Genomic DNA, 17,062 nt, shown 5'->3' with positions numbered 1-17,062 from the left:
GCCCTCGGAGCATCTCCGTGGCCTCCTCTGGACTCGCTCCAGCAGTTTGGGACAGGCTGTTCCTGCTGTTTCCCGGGACAGCCCCGCGGGCGGTGACCGGGGGTCGCTCAATCCCGGCCCCGCTCGGAGCCGCCCACCCCGGGGCGAACCGCACCCCTACAGCGCCCCGCGGCGGCCGGGCGGGGCAGCGCGGCGCGGGCGCGGAGCGCGCTGGGAGCTGTAGTCCCGCCGCCGGGCGGCGCTCCGGCAGACAGAGGGCGGGGCGGGCGCCCCCAGGACTACAACTCCCGTCGTGCCCCGCGCCCGCCCGCCCCGACTGCGGCACCGGGCGCTCGGGTGGGCATCGGGCAGCGGCCGCAGCTCCCCCCGCCCGGACCCCCGTCCGGCCCCGGCCCCGGCCCCGGGCAGCGGCGCGATGGGCGGGGAGGACGAGATCGTGCGTATCGCCAGGCGCCTGGACAAGATGGTGGCCAAGAAGAACGCGGTGAGTGGCGGCGGCCGGGCCCCCGCAGCCCGGTTGGGGTGAGGAGCCGCCCCCTGCACAGGGCTCTGTCTGGCGGTCGCGGCTCCCCCTTCTCCGCGGGGCTCCCTCCTCGCTGCCGTGCTGTAGGGACCCCCAGCCTGTGAGGGTCCTCCCCTTCCCCAGCCCCCATTTGGGGGCCTCTCTCTCAGTGCCACCCGCGTCGTTGTCGTGCTGGAGCAGAGGCTCACCCCCATCAGGGTGGGCATCCCTCCCCCGGACCTGCTCTCCTTCTCCCTTCCCCTGCCATTGCGGAGGCGTGGGGTCCACCCACTGTCCGTAACCGGGGGGGCAGCTCCTTGTTCCCCTTATGGTGCTCTGGGAACCCCCCGTCCCCACACTATGCCCCCATCCCAGGCCTCACTCACTCCCTGCCCCACATCTCAGCACGCCGGGGCTCACCCTGTGCTGCCTGCAGGGTGTTCTCCTCCAGGGGAGCATCCTCAGCCCTCCTCTCGTGTTCCTTTGGGAGCCCTTGGGAACGGGGATCCGCTCTGGGGGATCCTGAGGCTCCAGTGTGTCCTCAGGGAAAACCCCAGTGCTGATGGATTTGCCTCCTGCATCCCCATCCCACGCCAGCACCGCTTCTGCTCACTCGTGTGGCCGCTGGAGTGTGGAAGGGTGGCCAAGCTGCTCTCTGCACCCGGGGGTCTCACAGGGTGAGCTGTGACCGGTGTCACCGCCTGGGGGGACAGTAGCCAGTATTTCCCTGCTTAATGGGCTATGTCAGTGCTCGTGGGAGCACAAGCAGAATCGTGCAAGTGCTAAAGCAGGAAGATGACAAGGGTTTGTGACTGAGGTAGGCTGTACATCTGTGTTTGTGGGGCGGGGGAGAGGGATTCTGGGGCCGGGGAGGGCTGTGGTGGGTGGGAGGTGATGGGTGAGGAACAGAAGGGATTAGAGGAATGTGGTATTCATGTGGTGGGATACTCGGTGCTGATATCACATGAAGTTTTGGATGCTGGACTGGCCCTGCCAACCGTGGGTCGGGTGAACGCTGTCACTTGTGTCACTGCTGTAACAACTCAGGGAAGTGTGTTTGGGCTAAAGCACAGCCTGGGATGTCTGTTCTTGTTGGTGGCAGGCTTTCAGCACCAGTGTTGAAATAGGAAAGGAGCAGCTTTACAGAGTTTGCTAATTGCACAGCCTCTTCATTGGGGGAGAGGCAGCTTCTTACACGAGGGCTATGCAGCATTTCCTCCTGGCTGGTGTTTGAGATGGTGCTGAACCCTCAGCGTGTTCGTTGTGTGTGGGCTAATCTGAGAATTCTTCCTGCAGGACGGTTTCCTGGAGTACCCGTTTGTTGCCCTAGTTTTTGCGTGGATCCTCATTTGCTGCCGTTGTGCCAAGCGGCCCCATTTCTGATAACGGAGACAGCAATCACCCGGTTGCTTTGTGTGTTCAGGGCTGGATGTAGTGGAGTCTCTTGGAGGAACGGAAAGGTGTGAGACTGCCTGAGGGGGAAGTCGGTCGTTCTGGGTACAGTAACGTGTGGTTTGTGCTGGTGTGAGTTGCTTGTGTGCACACTGAAAGCTTTGACTCTGCTTTGGTTTTGGCATCTGTTCTGTAGGGTGGATTGCAGCTGGATTGCTTTCTGGGGTGAGTGGGAAACGGCCCTTCTGCATAGGGAGGACGGGATCTGAGGACAGGGCTGTCAGTGCAGGCGGCTTAGCTTCCCTTCAGTCGTGGGCTGTGCAGGCCTCGTGCTGCAACTGGGCTTGGAGTGGTCTGTGTTGTAAATGAGCTGCTAAATGTGAACACTGGATGCCTTGTTTGAGGGAAGGGGGTTGGGAAGAAAGAGCCAGCTGAATGGAGACAGGCTGGGATCTGCTGGAGAGAGACTAGTGACTACCACTAGTGACTCTGAGTGACTGCCAGTTTTAGGTATCTACAGATTCCTAGTGAGATTTTTTTTTTCTGGACTTGGGTTCTGGGGTGCAGAGATGATATAAGGAAACTTCATAGAATAATTTTCAAGTGGCCAGCTCTTCAGCATCACAGCTTGATGGCTTTGCTCCTGGTATCAGCTCCTGTCCTGAGCAGAGTGGGGTATTAATATGAAAACTGGGAAACAGCTACATGGAATTTCATGCTGTAGAAAGAGGATATTTTAGCTCTGGCTCTGAGCTTTAAGTGGGTGACTGAAGTTCTTGCAACTATGCTAAGTTGTTATTGTGAGTATATTATCTTTTCTCAGGGCCTCAAAAATAGTGAGTTTGAGAGTAGGATTACTCCTGCCAGCCAAGTGGTTGTGCTGAGGGGACAGTGTTGCTTCAGAGTGTATTTCCCATGTGTTAAAAATGTTCAGCTTGCCAGTTACGGGTAATAAACTAATGCTGCAGTTGTACCATGCACCAGCAAAGACCTGTAGCACTCCAGTCCTCTTCTCTTTTGCCCATTCCAATAATTCAGGTGCTTTCAGGTTGTAGGATGTACTGTCTGTCCAGAACAGCAATCCCAGCAGGAAGCTTTCTGATGTTCCACCAACACTTGTTGGTGTTTTTCCCTTTGAATCCAGCTTTCTGGGTCTGTTCCCAAGCTATCGCATTTGTTTACTAAAAGCTGAGACACTCATTCTGTTTTTCTTTTTCTCTCCAGGAAGGTGCAATGGATTTACTGAAAGAACTGAAGAGTATGCCCATGACTTTGGATTTGCTGCAGGTGAGTTGCACAGGTAGGGTGAAAAGCTGAAGTCTGCATCTGGATGAGTTCAACATGTTGTCTGAATAATAGATTTCCTCACACTTCTTGCCTCATGCAAAGCATCAAAATAAACATTAAATCCAATAAAATAGTGCTGAACTTGGGGTTTGGACTGGTAGTTAAATAGCTCTGGGTCACCATGGGCTGCCTGAAACTTGTGCAAAGGTAATGAGACAAATGTGGGTAACTACTCAAATCTTGTTTTTAGGCTGCAAAAAGAGGAGATACTGGATAAAAGTAGCAAACAAAGGGCAGTCCTGGGAGAAGTTCAGATCTTTGTAATGGTAATATTCAGGAGACACTGGAGAGGTGTGAAAAGAATTACAATTTGGAGGTTAAGATGCATCTTGGAGTTTTTCACTCTAAGCTTGAATGTCACTTAGAGGTGTGTAGGGGAGGGATTCGGGTGATTGGATGTTTCTTCTGATAGGCTTTAGAAACTGGAGAGTGTCATCCCGCTCTTCCAAAGTTGTAAGGATCGTAGAATCATTCTGCAAGTCCTTGCATACTCATATCTTGGTCATCACTTTGACTTTGGTCGTGGGTATTTCAGATTTCAGTTAGAAACAAACAACGAATGTGTTCTGGAGTGATTGATTCGAGTGTTCTCTTGCAGTCCACCCGCATCGGGATGTCTGTAAATGCACTGAGGAAGCAGAGCACAGATGAAGAAGTGATATCACTTGCCAAATCCCTCATCAAATCTTGGAAGAAACTTCTAGGTAAGGAAATCAGGGTGTTTCTATCAGATTGAGCTTGTGAAGGAGCTTGCTTCAGTGGGAGGCTGGCTTTCTTGGAAGAACTTATCTACTGATCTGAATAAAACATTCTAGCAAATCAGCCTTTTTTAAATTCCACCCTCGTGTCTTTCAAGTTTTGTGTCCTACCATGCATCCCTCTGGATTTAGCTACTGTTTAGCCAGCTCATCCTTGGAAGAGCATTGAAAGCTTCAGGACTATTAACATGTACCTGTCCATATAATAATTAGCAGCATTATTTGTAGAAACAATATCTGTGCTCCGAACCCTCCGACCCCACTTAACATAGTGTGTGCTGTCAGCCTTGTGCAACAGTTTGGAAAGGGGAATGCTGGAATGCATTTTGGCTGATGAGTTGGAGAAGGACCTTAGTTTACCACCTTGTAGATAAATTCACATGGACCATTTCCAGCTGTGGAGGCTTTCACAGTGATGGGCTCCCTGTTTCGTGCTAGGCTGGATGAGCGTCACAGGCACTGCTTTTGTGTCCTGGCTGGACTGTCACCTCCACATTAGGCTGGGTGTGTATTAGGCTCAGACAGTTTAGCTCTGGGTCAGACTTGTTCTACAGTGCCATGACAGTCCTCTCCAGGGTTGTGGTGTTGGCTTTCAGCAGCACTTGGGAATCAGGAGAAACTGTACTCCCAGAAGGATCAGCCCGTACTGGCCCTTCAGGAGGTGTTGGCTGGAAATGCTGCTTTTAATGGTGCTTGAGAGAACTTGATCTGATCCCTGCTCAGCAGCCTGTGTGTCTCTGAAAGACACTTTTGTGATGAGGCACGTCTTGTGAGGAGGCTTATCTCCCAGACAGGGAAGGTGATGGCTCTCTAGTTTGGTGAGGAAAGTTTTTGTTTGAATTAGGTTCTACTTAGAGGCAAGAAAAGGATCTGTTGTAAAGCGGGGAAGGCCATAAAGACATTCTTTCTCCTGATTCTTTTTGGAGAATAATAACTTGCCTTAGGCCAACACTAGGTAGTGTGAGGACACTGATGAGTGTATGCAGGGCTGTAGCACAAAGACCAGTTCTGAACCCATTACTCTTCTTTTGAATGTAGATGCTTCTGAGGAAAAAGGTGAGGAGAAAAAGAAAAACCTGTCCTTGCCAACATCTTCCTCCAAGGAGACTGGTAACTCAAGAGACCAGAGGTAATGCTTCCCTTTAACCAAAGATGACACTGTTACAGAATTTAAATTTTCTCAAGGCACCTTACTTTAATTTTTATTTTTAAGTGTCTGAATTGGGAGTTTTGGGTAGTGAAATTCCTGATGAGAGACACTGGAAGTATTTCTTCTTCAGGGTTGATCTGTGTGATGTTATCAATAAACTATAATGCAGAAATATATATCTACAAAATACAGTGGCTTTAGTGAGTTTTTAAATTTTATTCACATCTTATTTTATGGTTTTTTTTTTACTCTTGATTATGTGTTGTTTTTCTCTATTAGTAAAGCATTCCTCTGTTCTTTTTTCATGTTGCATTTTTATATATTTTTGCTTATTTCTAACTTTGAACTCCTTAGAATGAAGATTATTTTTGACCTTTGCAGTCTCAAGTGATGGATGGGATTGACTGATATGTTACTATAGTAAAACTGCCATTTCTTTGTCCTTGACAAATCCCAGCAGAAATCTCCTTTTCCCTGTAGGCTGATGTCCCCCCAGCTGGCAGGTCTGCTGCAGGCTTTTGCTCCTTGCCATGCCTGTTTCCACTGCCTGTGACTGCAGTTGCTGAGTGGAGACAGTGATCACAGGGGAGGGGGAAAATGGGATTTAAAGCTTTATTCCAGAGACTTCTCTCAGCCTCAGATCCTAGAAGGGTGTGTGCTTTATAGGTTTGGCTCCTAAGTGATTTAGGCAATTTCCCAAGTTTGACAGAAGATTTAGAATATTCAGGCTATAGTCCTGCTGTTTTGTTTTGCAGGATGTTCCGTGTTTGCAGCCCTTGTTGGTCACTTTCTTGTCACTTTTTTCTGTTTTGCTGAGCTCTCTCAGGGCTTGGCACTTTGGGTGAGCCTTTGCAGCTCAACACAGAGCTGTTGATGGAGGAGGCTGCTGATGCTGAGCTCAATGACTTTAATTGACTGGTATCTTTTGTTATCTCGCTTCCGTAAAATGGGAAAAAGGAGTTGCTGAGTACTGCAGTGAAAGCACTGGGGAGACTCCATGGCCAGAATGGAGTTTAGTGATGCAGTGCAGCATGGGAGTGAGGGCTGTCCAGATCTGTGTGGATCTGTGTGTGATTTCACTCAGAAATCCTGGCTCTAGCACAGAGGCAAAACCCCAGTGCCTCCTTGCTTTGTCATGTATCATGGGCTGTGTGGAGTGGAGTTTTCTGGCTTGTGCTGCTGATATTCCCCTGTGCCTTGATGTGCTGCAGATACTGCAGTTTTCTGTTTTTTTTTTTTAATCCTTGATGCTTTTTAGATGTATTCAGCCTCCATCTTCTGAATGGCAAAGCCCCCCCTTGGCTGTGAAGGATGAACAGAAGCCAATGGATTAGTGTAGCACAGACCAGGAGCAGCGGCCAACTCCTGGTGTCAGTCTGTTGAGCCAGGCTCAATTTCCAGAGGCAGGAATGCTTATTCTCCAGTCCTGCAAAATAAACTACTAGTCTGCCTTAAAAAAATAGTAATTTATTAGCAGCAAAGAGTCTTTGTTCTTTGAAGCACAGGCTGTGATGGAGTCTGACTGGTTGCTCAGTGTGTGATAGCTGGTTCAGATGAGGCTGCAGTCAAGACACCAGAGAGATCAGCTTGTATTCAGATATTTCAGCCATTTATTCTGATAGATTTTGGCCAGGCCTTTCTCTTCTGTCAGGGAGAAATACTTGAGCAGCTCTTGGCCTGAAACTTGCTTTCTGGAGCACAGATGTAGAAATCCCTCTGTAGTGACTGGAGCTATCACTGCAAGACCTGAAGGCTCTAAGCCAGCCAGCATGGAGCTGGCACCTGTGAATTTAGATGCTGCATTGCTCTAATCCAAAGCATATTCTGTTGTGCTGTAGAATTTCAGACCCTTAGAGTAGTCCATGTTAATGGGCTGTGTCTAGTGTTTCTGTCTCTGGCAGCAGGAGCTTTTTCTTTTCCAGGATTCTGTAAACTGCCTTTATTAGGAGGTTTTGGAACTGTGGCCTGAATTTAGCTTTTCTGTGGGATGTTCTTCCAGTGCAGCCCTGAGTTCTGCTTGCAGTCCCTGGCTGCTGCTTTGCCACCATTTTGTTCCAGCATAGCCTTTTTTTTATGCATAAACTTTTGTTGCCTGGATAGATTTACAAGCTCTTTCTCCTGTTCAACAGGAACAGTGTGAACCACAAGGATTTCCTGAAATAAGTCTTCTAGGTGTGTTTGAGCTCTGCTTCCCAACTATTCTATTTATAAACTAACCTCTAAACCTTAATAAATAATTTTCTGTCTTTGGAATGGCTGAGAAATCTGTTTCATCTAATTTGTGAGGGCTTAGCTCTTATCTCAGGGCATGTATGACATGTCTGTATGTAGGCAAATGTGTCTCTCCCCATCAACTAACAGGAGTGGGATTACCATGCATCTTGACTAGCTTTTTTCTACCTCCAGGAAATAAAAATCTAAATGTTTAAGTCGATGGCATTTGCAGATAGAACCTTCCTGAAAATCAGGTATTACCTCTGCAAGTATTACTTTGGAGACCTGGCTTTAAGGACTGAATGTGGTGAAGGTCAGTGTTCTGAGTTCACACTGAGTTCACTGAGTTCACACAGTGTTTTGCTCTGGGAGTCCTTAGTCTGTTGACAAACAGACAAAATTTAAATCTGGAAGAGCTCTCAGGGAAGCTTCTCCTGCTGCCCCTCCCCAGCACAGCACAGCCTCTGTCCAAGCTGTCCCTGACGGGCTTTTTTCTAAGCTCTTCTTTGACAACTCTAAAAAACCTCAGAGCGAGGCATTTCCACAGCTGCCCTTGGCAGTATTTCCAATTCATAACTCACCTTTACAGATTGAAACTTGTTCTCAATCAAAACCTCTCTGCTAAGACCATTTTTACGTTCTTTTGTCTTTAGCTAGTATGGAGGCTTTTTTTCCTACCATCTTATTTTGTAAGGAATTTCAGGACTTGTCTCCTTTAAATTTTCCCTGCCAAAAACCACCTCAGTCCCTTCAGTCCTTCCTTTTATTGTAGGTAGGTTTTCTAGGCTTTTTTCCCTTTGTCCTTTGGGAAGTCTCATTTTTCCAAACTATTTTATGCAACATGAGCAGCTGTGATTTTCAGATGGGTTATTCCTGAGTTGTGTATGCTCAGTGTATACACCCCCATGAGTGCTGCCTGTGATCTGTGTGTAGCTTCTTAAGCACAAAAGTACCTGATGGCAATTTTTACATCCCAAATGGGAGAAAATCATCATCATCTAATTGATTATTTACAGGCTAAGTTGTTTCTTCTTTTTCTAACATTTGCAGTGTAAATACTGTTGAGTGTTTTGAGCTGTTTGGACACAAATCTGTTCTTTAATAGGCTCCTGCAGTGCCGACCAGTAAAACTAGCTGGTAAAAAATGGTTTTATTCAGCTACTGGTCAAAGAGAAACACAATAAGCTCACAGTATAATCTTCCTGTTAAGAATGCATCTCCTTCATCTGAGCAAGAAATTAATCCTCTGCTTTGGTGACCTGAACAATTTGCTGTAGGTTCACTGGTGGATGCTTCTGGAAAGGGCCTGGCCGGGTTCTGAACTGCGGAAATCCAGTAGCCCCAGTGATGATCTATGGGATTTTAGCCAGACTGGATATGACCTTAGCTGCAGAAACTCCCAGGATAAGTCTCTGAAGTTGTCTGGCTCAGTTTGTGCGGCAGCAAAATCGGAAGGTTTCCAGCTTAGCACTGTTTTTCTGTGGGCTGACTAATCCCTTCCAGGACAGCGTAGTGGAAGTGCTTGTTCATAACAGATTTATTTTTGATGGCAACAAACTGGCAGTAGTGACCCAGCTTAACAAAAATTGTCAAGCCACTTGGATCTTCAAGGAGATATTGCCTGCATGGCATGGCTGAAATATCGGGGCTTCTCTTTTTTTCCCCTTTGTCTCTTTAGTGTATTAATGTTACCAGGCATTGGCCATAAATACAGTGCATTTTACAGCCCAGTCACCAAAGCCAGGGCAATCTCTGCTGAAGAAAAATTGCTCTTTTGCTGCTTAGATTTGAGGGGGAGAACAAAGCTCTAGAAAATCATCTGTGAATCATAATAGCCCAAATCTTTTACCAGCAATATTTGCAGGGCTGACTAACTCCCTGTGCAGATGTTAGGCTTTATGGGTGCACACCCAGCTGAGCTGCTCAGTGAAGCTCCTTGTCTGCAGGCAGACCCTGCAGCAGTGACTCAGCCTGCCCACATCATGTGCTAATTGTGCAGGCAGGTCTCCATCCAGTTCCCCTGGCAGGTGACCCGACTGAGTCAGCCCCAGCAGGCAGGTGTTTGCATTCCCTTGCCTGTGCCCATGATTGCTTGCAGGTGGAAATGAAGTTATTTTTGAGAGCAAAGCAGTATTTCTTAGTTCTGTGCTAGCCCAGCACCTGTGTGAGCCGTGTGTGGCTGTGTAGGGGTGCTATTTTGTGAGATGAGTAATCAGCCTGGCTCAGCTTACAGGAAAAAGGAAGGTCCTTTTATGTGTTATGCTTTGTTGTTTGTTTTTTTTAAATATCAGAGCTGAAGGAGGCATTTTCTTTTTTCTTTCTTTTCCTTAGCACAGCAGCTCCTTCTTCTGGAGGGGCTGGTGTTGGCTTCTGATTTCTGCCTCAGAAGGCAGCATGCTGCACTCCTTATTGGCTGCAGAGAGCTGGAGTGCATTTTCGTTTAGCTGTTCTCTTTCCTGCTGCTGAAATCTTGGTGCTAAAGAATGAGATTAACTTCAGTGGTGCTTTCTGCTCAATTTCTGCTGAGAGCATTTGTGTACCTCTGCAAAGTCAGAGGAAAGAAGTACCCTGGGTCTGCACTACACTGCCAGATTGAGAGAGCACTGATGGTCTCAGATGTCTGAGTGTATTTGAGTTACTGGTGGTGTCCAACACTAATATTTTTGCTTGATGGCCAATGGTGCAGCAGCTGATACATGTTGAATAACACAAGATGGTTGGCAGGGCTGTTCACGGACTAAACCTCTGCTGGTAGCCAGCAGTGTCCACAGGAGAGCTCGTGCCTGGGCTGCTGGTGTTGGCTTCTGTGTTGTGCTCTGTGCTGATTTGGGGCAAAGCTCTTTGCACTGTGTTCCTCTGACTGGTTCTGTATTGTGATCAACAGGATGCTTGGCCACATACCTGCTGCTCCCCTCTCTGCTCTCAGTGGCCCGAACTGAGACATTCTGACAGGTGAAGTTTTTCTTTTAGCTCCAACAAAAGGCAGGAGCCTCCGAAGACTCCGACCACCCCCAAAATCACCACCTTCCCTCCGGCACCGATCACGTGCGACGCCGTCCGCAACAAATGCAGAGAGATGCTGACAGCAGCTCTGCAGGCTGATGGTAAGTGCTGTGGGGAGCCCTCCATTGCCTGAAGTGCTTCACAGCTCCTGCAGCATTCTGACAGAGACTTCTGCATGTAAGTCCATGCCAGCTCAGCTAAAATATGCCATTCTGGAGCAGCCTTGTCAAAGGATTATTGCCAGCAGCTCAGTCTAGCCACTGGTCACCTCTTTGAACTGGCTGCTTTTTCAGACACTTGCACAGGGATCTGGCTTGAGCTGGAGGCACGATAGCGTGTCAGGCAGTGGGTGTTAAGAACGTGGGTTACCTGGGGTCTTCTGCTCTGCAGCAGGGGATGGTCTGGCTATAAGTTTAATCTTCAGGGGTGCAGGGATTTGCTTCACTTTCTAGTTCTTGTCTGATTGCTGTAAAGTGAAGCTCCTGTTTCTCCTGTCTTACAGATGACTACATCGCCATCGGCGCCGACTGCGAGCACATAGCAGCCCAGATTGAAGAGTATATCCTTACTGTACAGCCCTTCCTCGAGGGCCTGCATGCCTCCAGGAGTGAAATCTGTGTGCTCAAAGGAAAAAGAATGTATAAATGTTCTGCTGCAACTTGTCAGGGTTCTGGGTCTGGTTCCAGCTCTGCTTGGCTGAGTCCTGGGTCACTAAGGAACCACAAGTGTGGTGCTGGGAGCTCAGGGACTGTAATCCCTAGTTTGACCTTCCCATCAGTGTGCTCTTCCCTGCTCTTGACTCTGTTTCCAAATACATGCAACTTCCCTGTGCTCCTTGTTAAGGAGAGTGTGCTGATTTAGACAAAAGCAGTGGACAAGATGGAGCAATAAGGATCAAGTTCCATGTCCTTGTGAGATAAGCCAGGAGTTTGCTCCCTTTGGGGGCTGTAGGGTAGGAGGTGAGCTGGGCTCTCTCAGTGAAGGGGTTTGCAGCTGCCTTGCTGAGAGAAAGAGCAGGCTGAAGAACCTGAGCATAACTATTTCCAGCACAGTGAAAAAGTCTGAACTGGAAGCCCCTGGACTCTGGCATAAACCAGTTCTCAACTCCAGCACTGACCTCCCAGAGTAGATGCTGCTGTTGGGTCCCAGCACCTTCATCTGTGTCCTGCCAGTGGGTAACACTCCCTGCTCTTCATGGGTGGCTGGGAAGTGCTTGAGGCCTCTGGGTTGATTGCAGACTCCTTGACTGCCCTGTACGCATTTACCAAGATGTCAAGAACACCGACATGAAATACAAGAACCGGGTGAGGAGCCGCATCTCCAACCTGAAGGACTCCAAAAATCCTGAGCTGAAAAAGAACGTGCTGTGTGGGGCCATTACCCCCGAGCAGATCGCGGTGATGACCTCGGAGGTGAGGAAGCCCGAGGAGCAGGGTTTGCTTCTTGGAGGGAAAATTTCCTGAGGTTTGGCTGGAGGCAAAGGGCTGGGCTGCTTCCAGGGTTGCAGATTTCTCAGTAGCTGCTGCCAGAGTGCATGGAGCGAGCTAGTAGTGGGGTTTGGAGTGTGAAGAGTATTCTGTTGAGCCTTCGGGTCATCACTGGGGCCTGAGTGTGAACCAGAAACCAGGAATGAAGGCTTTGTGTCTTAATGTGTCAGGCCACCCTGTCCTGTTGGCTGCTTCTACTGTAGTGGGTGTGGTAGTAAAACTGGACAGATGTGATTTTTTTATTGCCTTTTTTTTTTTTTTTTTAAAAAAGGAAATGGCCAGTAATGAGCTGAAAGAGATCAGGAAAGCCATGACAAAAGAAGCAATCCGGGAACATCAGATGGCCAAGACAGGAGGGACGCAGACTGACCTCTTCACCTGTGGGAAATGCAAGAAGAAGAACTGCACCTACACCCAGGTTAGTCTTCCTGCTCCTACAGCCTGCACACCACTGACCTCTGCACAGGACACGATCCATCACGGTCTCAAGCTTGTGCTGCTCTGTGACAGGCCCTACAGGCACAAATGTTGCCACTGGTGGACAGGGCCCTTTTGTACACTTGAGGCTCTCTCAAATGTGCTTTTGCACATGTTTCCTTGGAGCTTGTCTTTTTGGCTCATTTGTACAAGAGCAGGAGTTGTGCAGCCATAAGGAAGCTTTTCAAAAGTACAGCAGTGCTCTACATCGAAAGCAGGTGCTGGGAATGCTGGGATTCAGACGAGAAAGGAATGGGGAGCATAGAGGAGAGACTGCAGAAACCAAAGCAGACATGTTGATGGTATTGAAAGTGCAAATTAAGAATGTAGACAACCTGCTGCTGGACAAATCTCAACTTAATTAAAACCAAGCAGCATGAAACAGGTGAAACAAAAGGAATACACGAAGCAGTGATGTGAGCAGGCAGAGGATTTTTCTTCTCTATGGCCAGCTGCTGGAAGCCTTGTGCATTACCAGTGCTTCTTAGTTCCTATGTTTGTGCCAGGCATCAGGAGATAAACGTGCCTTTGCTGCGAGTCAGTGGCTTAGAATGTGCAGATACCCAAAAATGCATGAGCAGCCACGAGATTGCTACTGAGTGGGTGTGCATGAACTGCGTGTGCAAGTGCCGAGTGAAACTCCTGTGTATGCTTGGACTTGACATGCAAACACAGAGGAGATCCAGGGAGCTGACCTGGGAGTTTCCCTTGGCTCAGCAGCAGCCTTGCATCCCATGGGCTGGCTTAGGCAAGAGGCTTCACTCTGCCAGTGCTCCCAGTAAGTCAGCTGGAAGGACTCTGGGCTGTGCCAGCACACAGGACTGTCTCTACCTGTAGTGGACTGGAGTCCAGCTGCCTGGGATTGGGGCAGGAGACAACAGTTGTCTTCTAAATAGAAATACCTGGAAGGTTTCTGTATTTTTATTGGTTTTCCAGTGAAATCACCAGTGGGTGATGAGATGCTGTAAGTCCCAAGTAGATGAACTGGTGTTTATGAGCACGTTGGAAGGCAGGTGGTAATGTTGGGGGGGAATTACAGAATTTAGCTTTTCAGCATGCTTGCAAGGATGCTTAATTTGCATCATGCAAATACTGTGACTCTTGCATATTGGGTAAGTACACACAAAGATCACCATAATTACCCCTTGGCACAGTTCTGCTGCTTGACTTGTGCAGGAGTGCCAGTGTTTTCAGTGTAGATCTGCCTTGTGGTTTTCAAATGCCATGAAAATCTGATTTTTAGTAAAGTATGTGTTTCTGGCAAGAGCCAGTCAGAGGCAGCAATCACATCTGGGTTAAATATCGGAGTTCCTTAGTGGCTCAAATACAAACCAGACTGGAAATGTGCAGAACCTGGTAACCCAGAGTGTGTTCCTGTGAGGCCAGGATGTAGGACTGGTCTGCAAATGGGAATGGCTTGAGTGCTTTTTTATGTGTGACTGGGGAGCACATGCTTGGGGCTGAGGGTTTTGTCATCTCGCTGCTGGCCATGTCCCGTCCTGGGGGACAGTTTGGGAAGGAATTGGCTGTGGGTACATCTATCTCTGGATCCACCCACGAGGAATGGGCAGCAGAGAGAGTGAGAGGGAAATCTGCTGCCCCAAAACACATCACTCAGGTAGTGTCAGGCTGGAGAGGGGTCATGATGTACATACAGGTGTATCTGTGTGTAACACAACAATCAGACTTGTTTTACAGGAAAGCTCCTTGTGCCCTTCCAAGCCTCGGTCTCTCATTGAATTTGTGACCCCAGCCTGAATCCCTGGAGGCCAGAGAGAGGGGGGGAACTCCCTGTGCCCTCCAGGGGCCTATGTGATGTTGGGCTCTCACCTCTCTCTTGTCCTCCCCAGGTGCAGACCCGCAGCTCCGATGAGCCCATGACCACCTTCGTCGTGTGCAACGAGTGTGGGAATCGCTGGAAGGTAGCACACCAAGGCTATTACTGGCACTGAGGGGTGTTGGGGGGCTGCATCCACCCTGCTGCAGGCACTTGGCTGCTGCTCAGAGGTGTTTGCCAAACTCTCGCTGGCTCTAGCGAGTGATCTTCCCTCCCAGCACAGAGGCAAGAGCTCCTGGGCTCATCCCACCTCTGCAGGCCAGCTGGGGTCAAGTCTCACGTCCACATTCCCTGCTCCCTCATCACATCCCTTCTTCTATGATCAGCTTCACAGTGCTTTCCACGCTCCCTCTGAGAGATGGTGGTGATGACATTCAGGATTTCAAAACTGCTCTTCCATGCTGTGCACAGAGCTCGGGGGTGAGCAGGAATCTCCTGGTCAGTGGCGAGCAGAAATGTGGTGCCACTACAAAGTGCCAAAGAGCCACAGCCGAGAGATTCAAACGGGAGCTCCCTTTGGCCCCCGAGCCCTTGCCAGCTTCTGAAACAAGCCCATCACCTGGATCCTTACCTTCTTCTAGGCAGCACGACCCACAGCTCCCCTCGGCAGCGAGGTTTCTAATCGGGGTTTAAACTCCCTTCTCTTGCAGTTCTGCTGACATGTGCCATGGCCCGAGAGCGGCAGCCAAGCGCAGACCCGCGCGCAGCCTCCACGCGCCAGCTCCCACGGCAATTGTGTTTTGTGTCCCAGTGAGTTTGCATTGTCACGTGCTGAGAGAGCAGCAGCGGGGAGGCCTGGGGGCCTCATGGAGAGCCACAGCCCTGGGCTGACAGGTTGGCAGGAGAGCTCACTAAACACACCCAGTCGTTATTTTCTCATCTAAGCGAGTACGGTCACTTCCTCTTCAAAACTAATATTAAACATTTTTGTCAGTTTCTGACTTTTTATTTCAACTGTGTGTGCAGCACTTTGCTTTTGTGGTGTGGAACTGCATGGGAGCTTGACAGATGGTCCTTGTCCAGGTGGATGAGGACTGACCGGAGCACCAGAAAGTGAGATGTGACTTGTAGGTACATTCTCAGCATGTGAAGGCTTGTTTCTGTCAGCTCATCAAATCTAAACCACTGGGCCAAGCCCTGGCATGGCTGGGTGGGCAGTACTGTTGACAGAACACAGCTGTTGGGGCACAGATCAGATGCTGCTTTCCATCTTGGCAGCATTGTCTTGATTTTGGAGTGATTCCTTGGCATCTTGAGCCTTTAAAGGCCAACAGCATGATGAGAATGTGCTGCCTGAAGAGACTGAATGCAGGGTGACACCAGCCACAAAAAAACCCACCCCAAGCTGTTGATTTGTGGAAGCAGGACAGGGAGGAAGCTTTTCCTGGGATTCCATCTGTCTGTGGAAGGAGACCCTTGTAGCCAAGAGCTCCCTCAGCTCAGGCTTGGAGCAGGGAAGGCCAGGGCAGTTACAGGGAGGGTCCAGCAGCCTGTTGATGTTCCTGCTGCCTCCCAGAAGGCTGGTCCCCAAGGCTGCCTGCTCCCCATAGCCCTCATGCTGGGATCCTGGGAACAGTTAATCTTGATGGAGGGAGAAGCCATTAGTAAAAAAGGTGGAGGGGATCCATGGGCTGTGGGAGTGATCAAAGGGAGTCCCATGTTTGTGCTCTGCTCTTTGCTTGATGACAGAAAGGCATCCTGGATTTTCAGAGGGGCTTGCTGGAGAGGCTCAGGAGGAGTAAAAATACTGCAAATACAGATTTTCCAGAGGCTTGGATCTGGAGGAGGTAGGGATTAGCTGTTAGCACTTGTCTGGAGAAACAGAGGTTTGAAGTGAACTCAGAACTAGTGCTTGGAAGGGGTGAGATAAGTAAAGGATCCAGTAGCAAAGCCAGCCCCAGGTGCCACATCTGCAGATGTGAACCCTGTGAAGGGGATTTACTGAAGGGAATCAGGCTCCTTCTGGGAGGTAACTAGAACCTGGTGGGGAAATTCCATGTAAGCTCACAAGAGCTTTCACAGAGACTTAAAATCCTTCCTCTCTCCTTTTCATAGCCTTTAACTGGGGTGATGCAGCATTTGGGGGACCCCAGCAAGGCCTCTGAGTCTGAGCTGCTCGGGAGCAGTGCTGGGCACCGCAGCTCTTGGCCAGCAGGGCAGGAGCATTTGCAGTCACATCTCGTGGCACTGCTTCCCTCTTCCAGAATGGAAAACAAGTATTTCCACTGGCTTCCCAGCATGCCAGACAGCAGACATTGAGCAGAGGCCTCGGAGATGTTTGGAGAGGAGTAAGTAGCCACATGAAAGCAGCGGAAAACGTGCTCACAGCCCCTTTGAGGGCTGTGCTGCTCCAGAGGCAGGGATCCCACCAGCATCCTTCGCTCAGGGCTTTCACTTTACAGGGTGCAGCCAAGTCTCCCAAGAAGGAAAAAGATTCAAAGATGCTGACAACTCCTTTAAGCCTCACGAGTCTTGTGGTGAATGGGATTATTCAAGCCAGGCTTGGGAGGGAGCAGTGTCCTCACAGTGATGCTGAAAAAAAGCTTCAGGATCCTAAACCCACACTGGTCACGGACTGGTTCGTGTGCTGGGAGCAGGAGCCAGCCCTTTACCAGTGGCTGTTGCCTTTCTTCTCATGTTCCTATGAGGAGCTGGGTTGAGTTTGGGTACAGCTGGTTGACAGTCCTGAATTAGGTATGGAGAGTCCCAAGCAGGAGTGAGAGAAAAGTACCTGGGTCATTTTACAGTGTCATTTTCTTGGATAACACAGAGGAGGGTCAGGGAGGGCAAGACCACTGGATAAAGAGGTGTTTCAGAAGTAAAGATTTGCTTACAAGGTGATTAATAGTGCTGGGATTGGGAGCAAGAGAACAACTAGATTATCTGGTGGCAGCG

At 49.3% G+C, this 17,062-nt stretch overlaps 1 protein-coding gene across 3 annotated transcripts; it reads left to right on the top strand.

The window, feature by feature from the left end:
* Positions 1-296: 296 nt before the first annotated feature.
* On the top strand, positions 297-15,121 carry TCEA2 (transcription elongation factor A2). Of its 3 annotated transcripts, none has more exons than XM_032705054.1 (10): positions 297-484; positions 3,119-3,181; positions 3,840-3,945; positions 5,038-5,128; positions 10,334-10,467; positions 10,869-10,925; positions 11,624-11,778; positions 12,125-12,271; positions 14,181-14,252; positions 14,818-15,121. In XM_032705054.1, exons 1-10 carry the CDS (start codon positions 416-418, stop codon positions 14,824-14,826), a joined length of 903 nt encoding a protein of 300 aa, XP_032560945.1. In that variant the 5' UTR covers positions 297-415; the 3' UTR covers positions 14,827-15,121. The 3 variants fall into 3 exon arrangements, with proteins under 3 accessions (XP_032560945.1, XP_032560944.1, XP_032560946.1); XM_032705055.1 differs by lacking the exon at positions 297-484 and adding an exon at positions 1,839-1,964; XM_032705053.1 differs by lacking the exon at positions 14,818-15,121 and having other exon boundaries at positions 14,181-14,297.
* The last annotated feature ends 1,941 nt before the right edge of the window (positions 15,122-17,062 follow it).

This window comes from Chiroxiphia lanceolata, chromosome 17, assembly GCF_009829145.1.
Source record: "Chiroxiphia lanceolata isolate bChiLan1 chromosome 17, bChiLan1.pri, whole genome shotgun sequence".
Classification (NCBI taxonomy): domain Eukaryota; kingdom Metazoa; phylum Chordata; class Aves; order Passeriformes; family Pipridae; genus Chiroxiphia; species Chiroxiphia lanceolata.
The sequence above is the reverse complement of the archived record's forward strand: the minus strand, read 5'-3'. Positions and strand labels throughout refer to the sequence as shown.

What these genes read in the sequence shown, in the direction of transcription:
- TCEA2 (XM_032705053.1), top strand. Translation starts at nt 416, where the DNA reads ATGGGCGGGGAGGACGAGATCGTGCGTATCGCCAGGCGCCTGGACAAG. An exon ending in TGGTGGCCAAGAAGAACGCG is followed by an intron (nt 485 to 3,118) that starts GTGAGTGGCGGC and finishes TTTTCTCTCCAG; the next exon opens with GAAGGTGCAATGGATTTACT. An exon ending in ATCTTGGAAGAAACTTCTAG is followed by an intron (nt 3,946 to 5,037) that starts GTAAGGAAATCA and finishes TTTTGAATGTAG; the next exon opens with ATGCTTCTGAGGAAAAAGGT.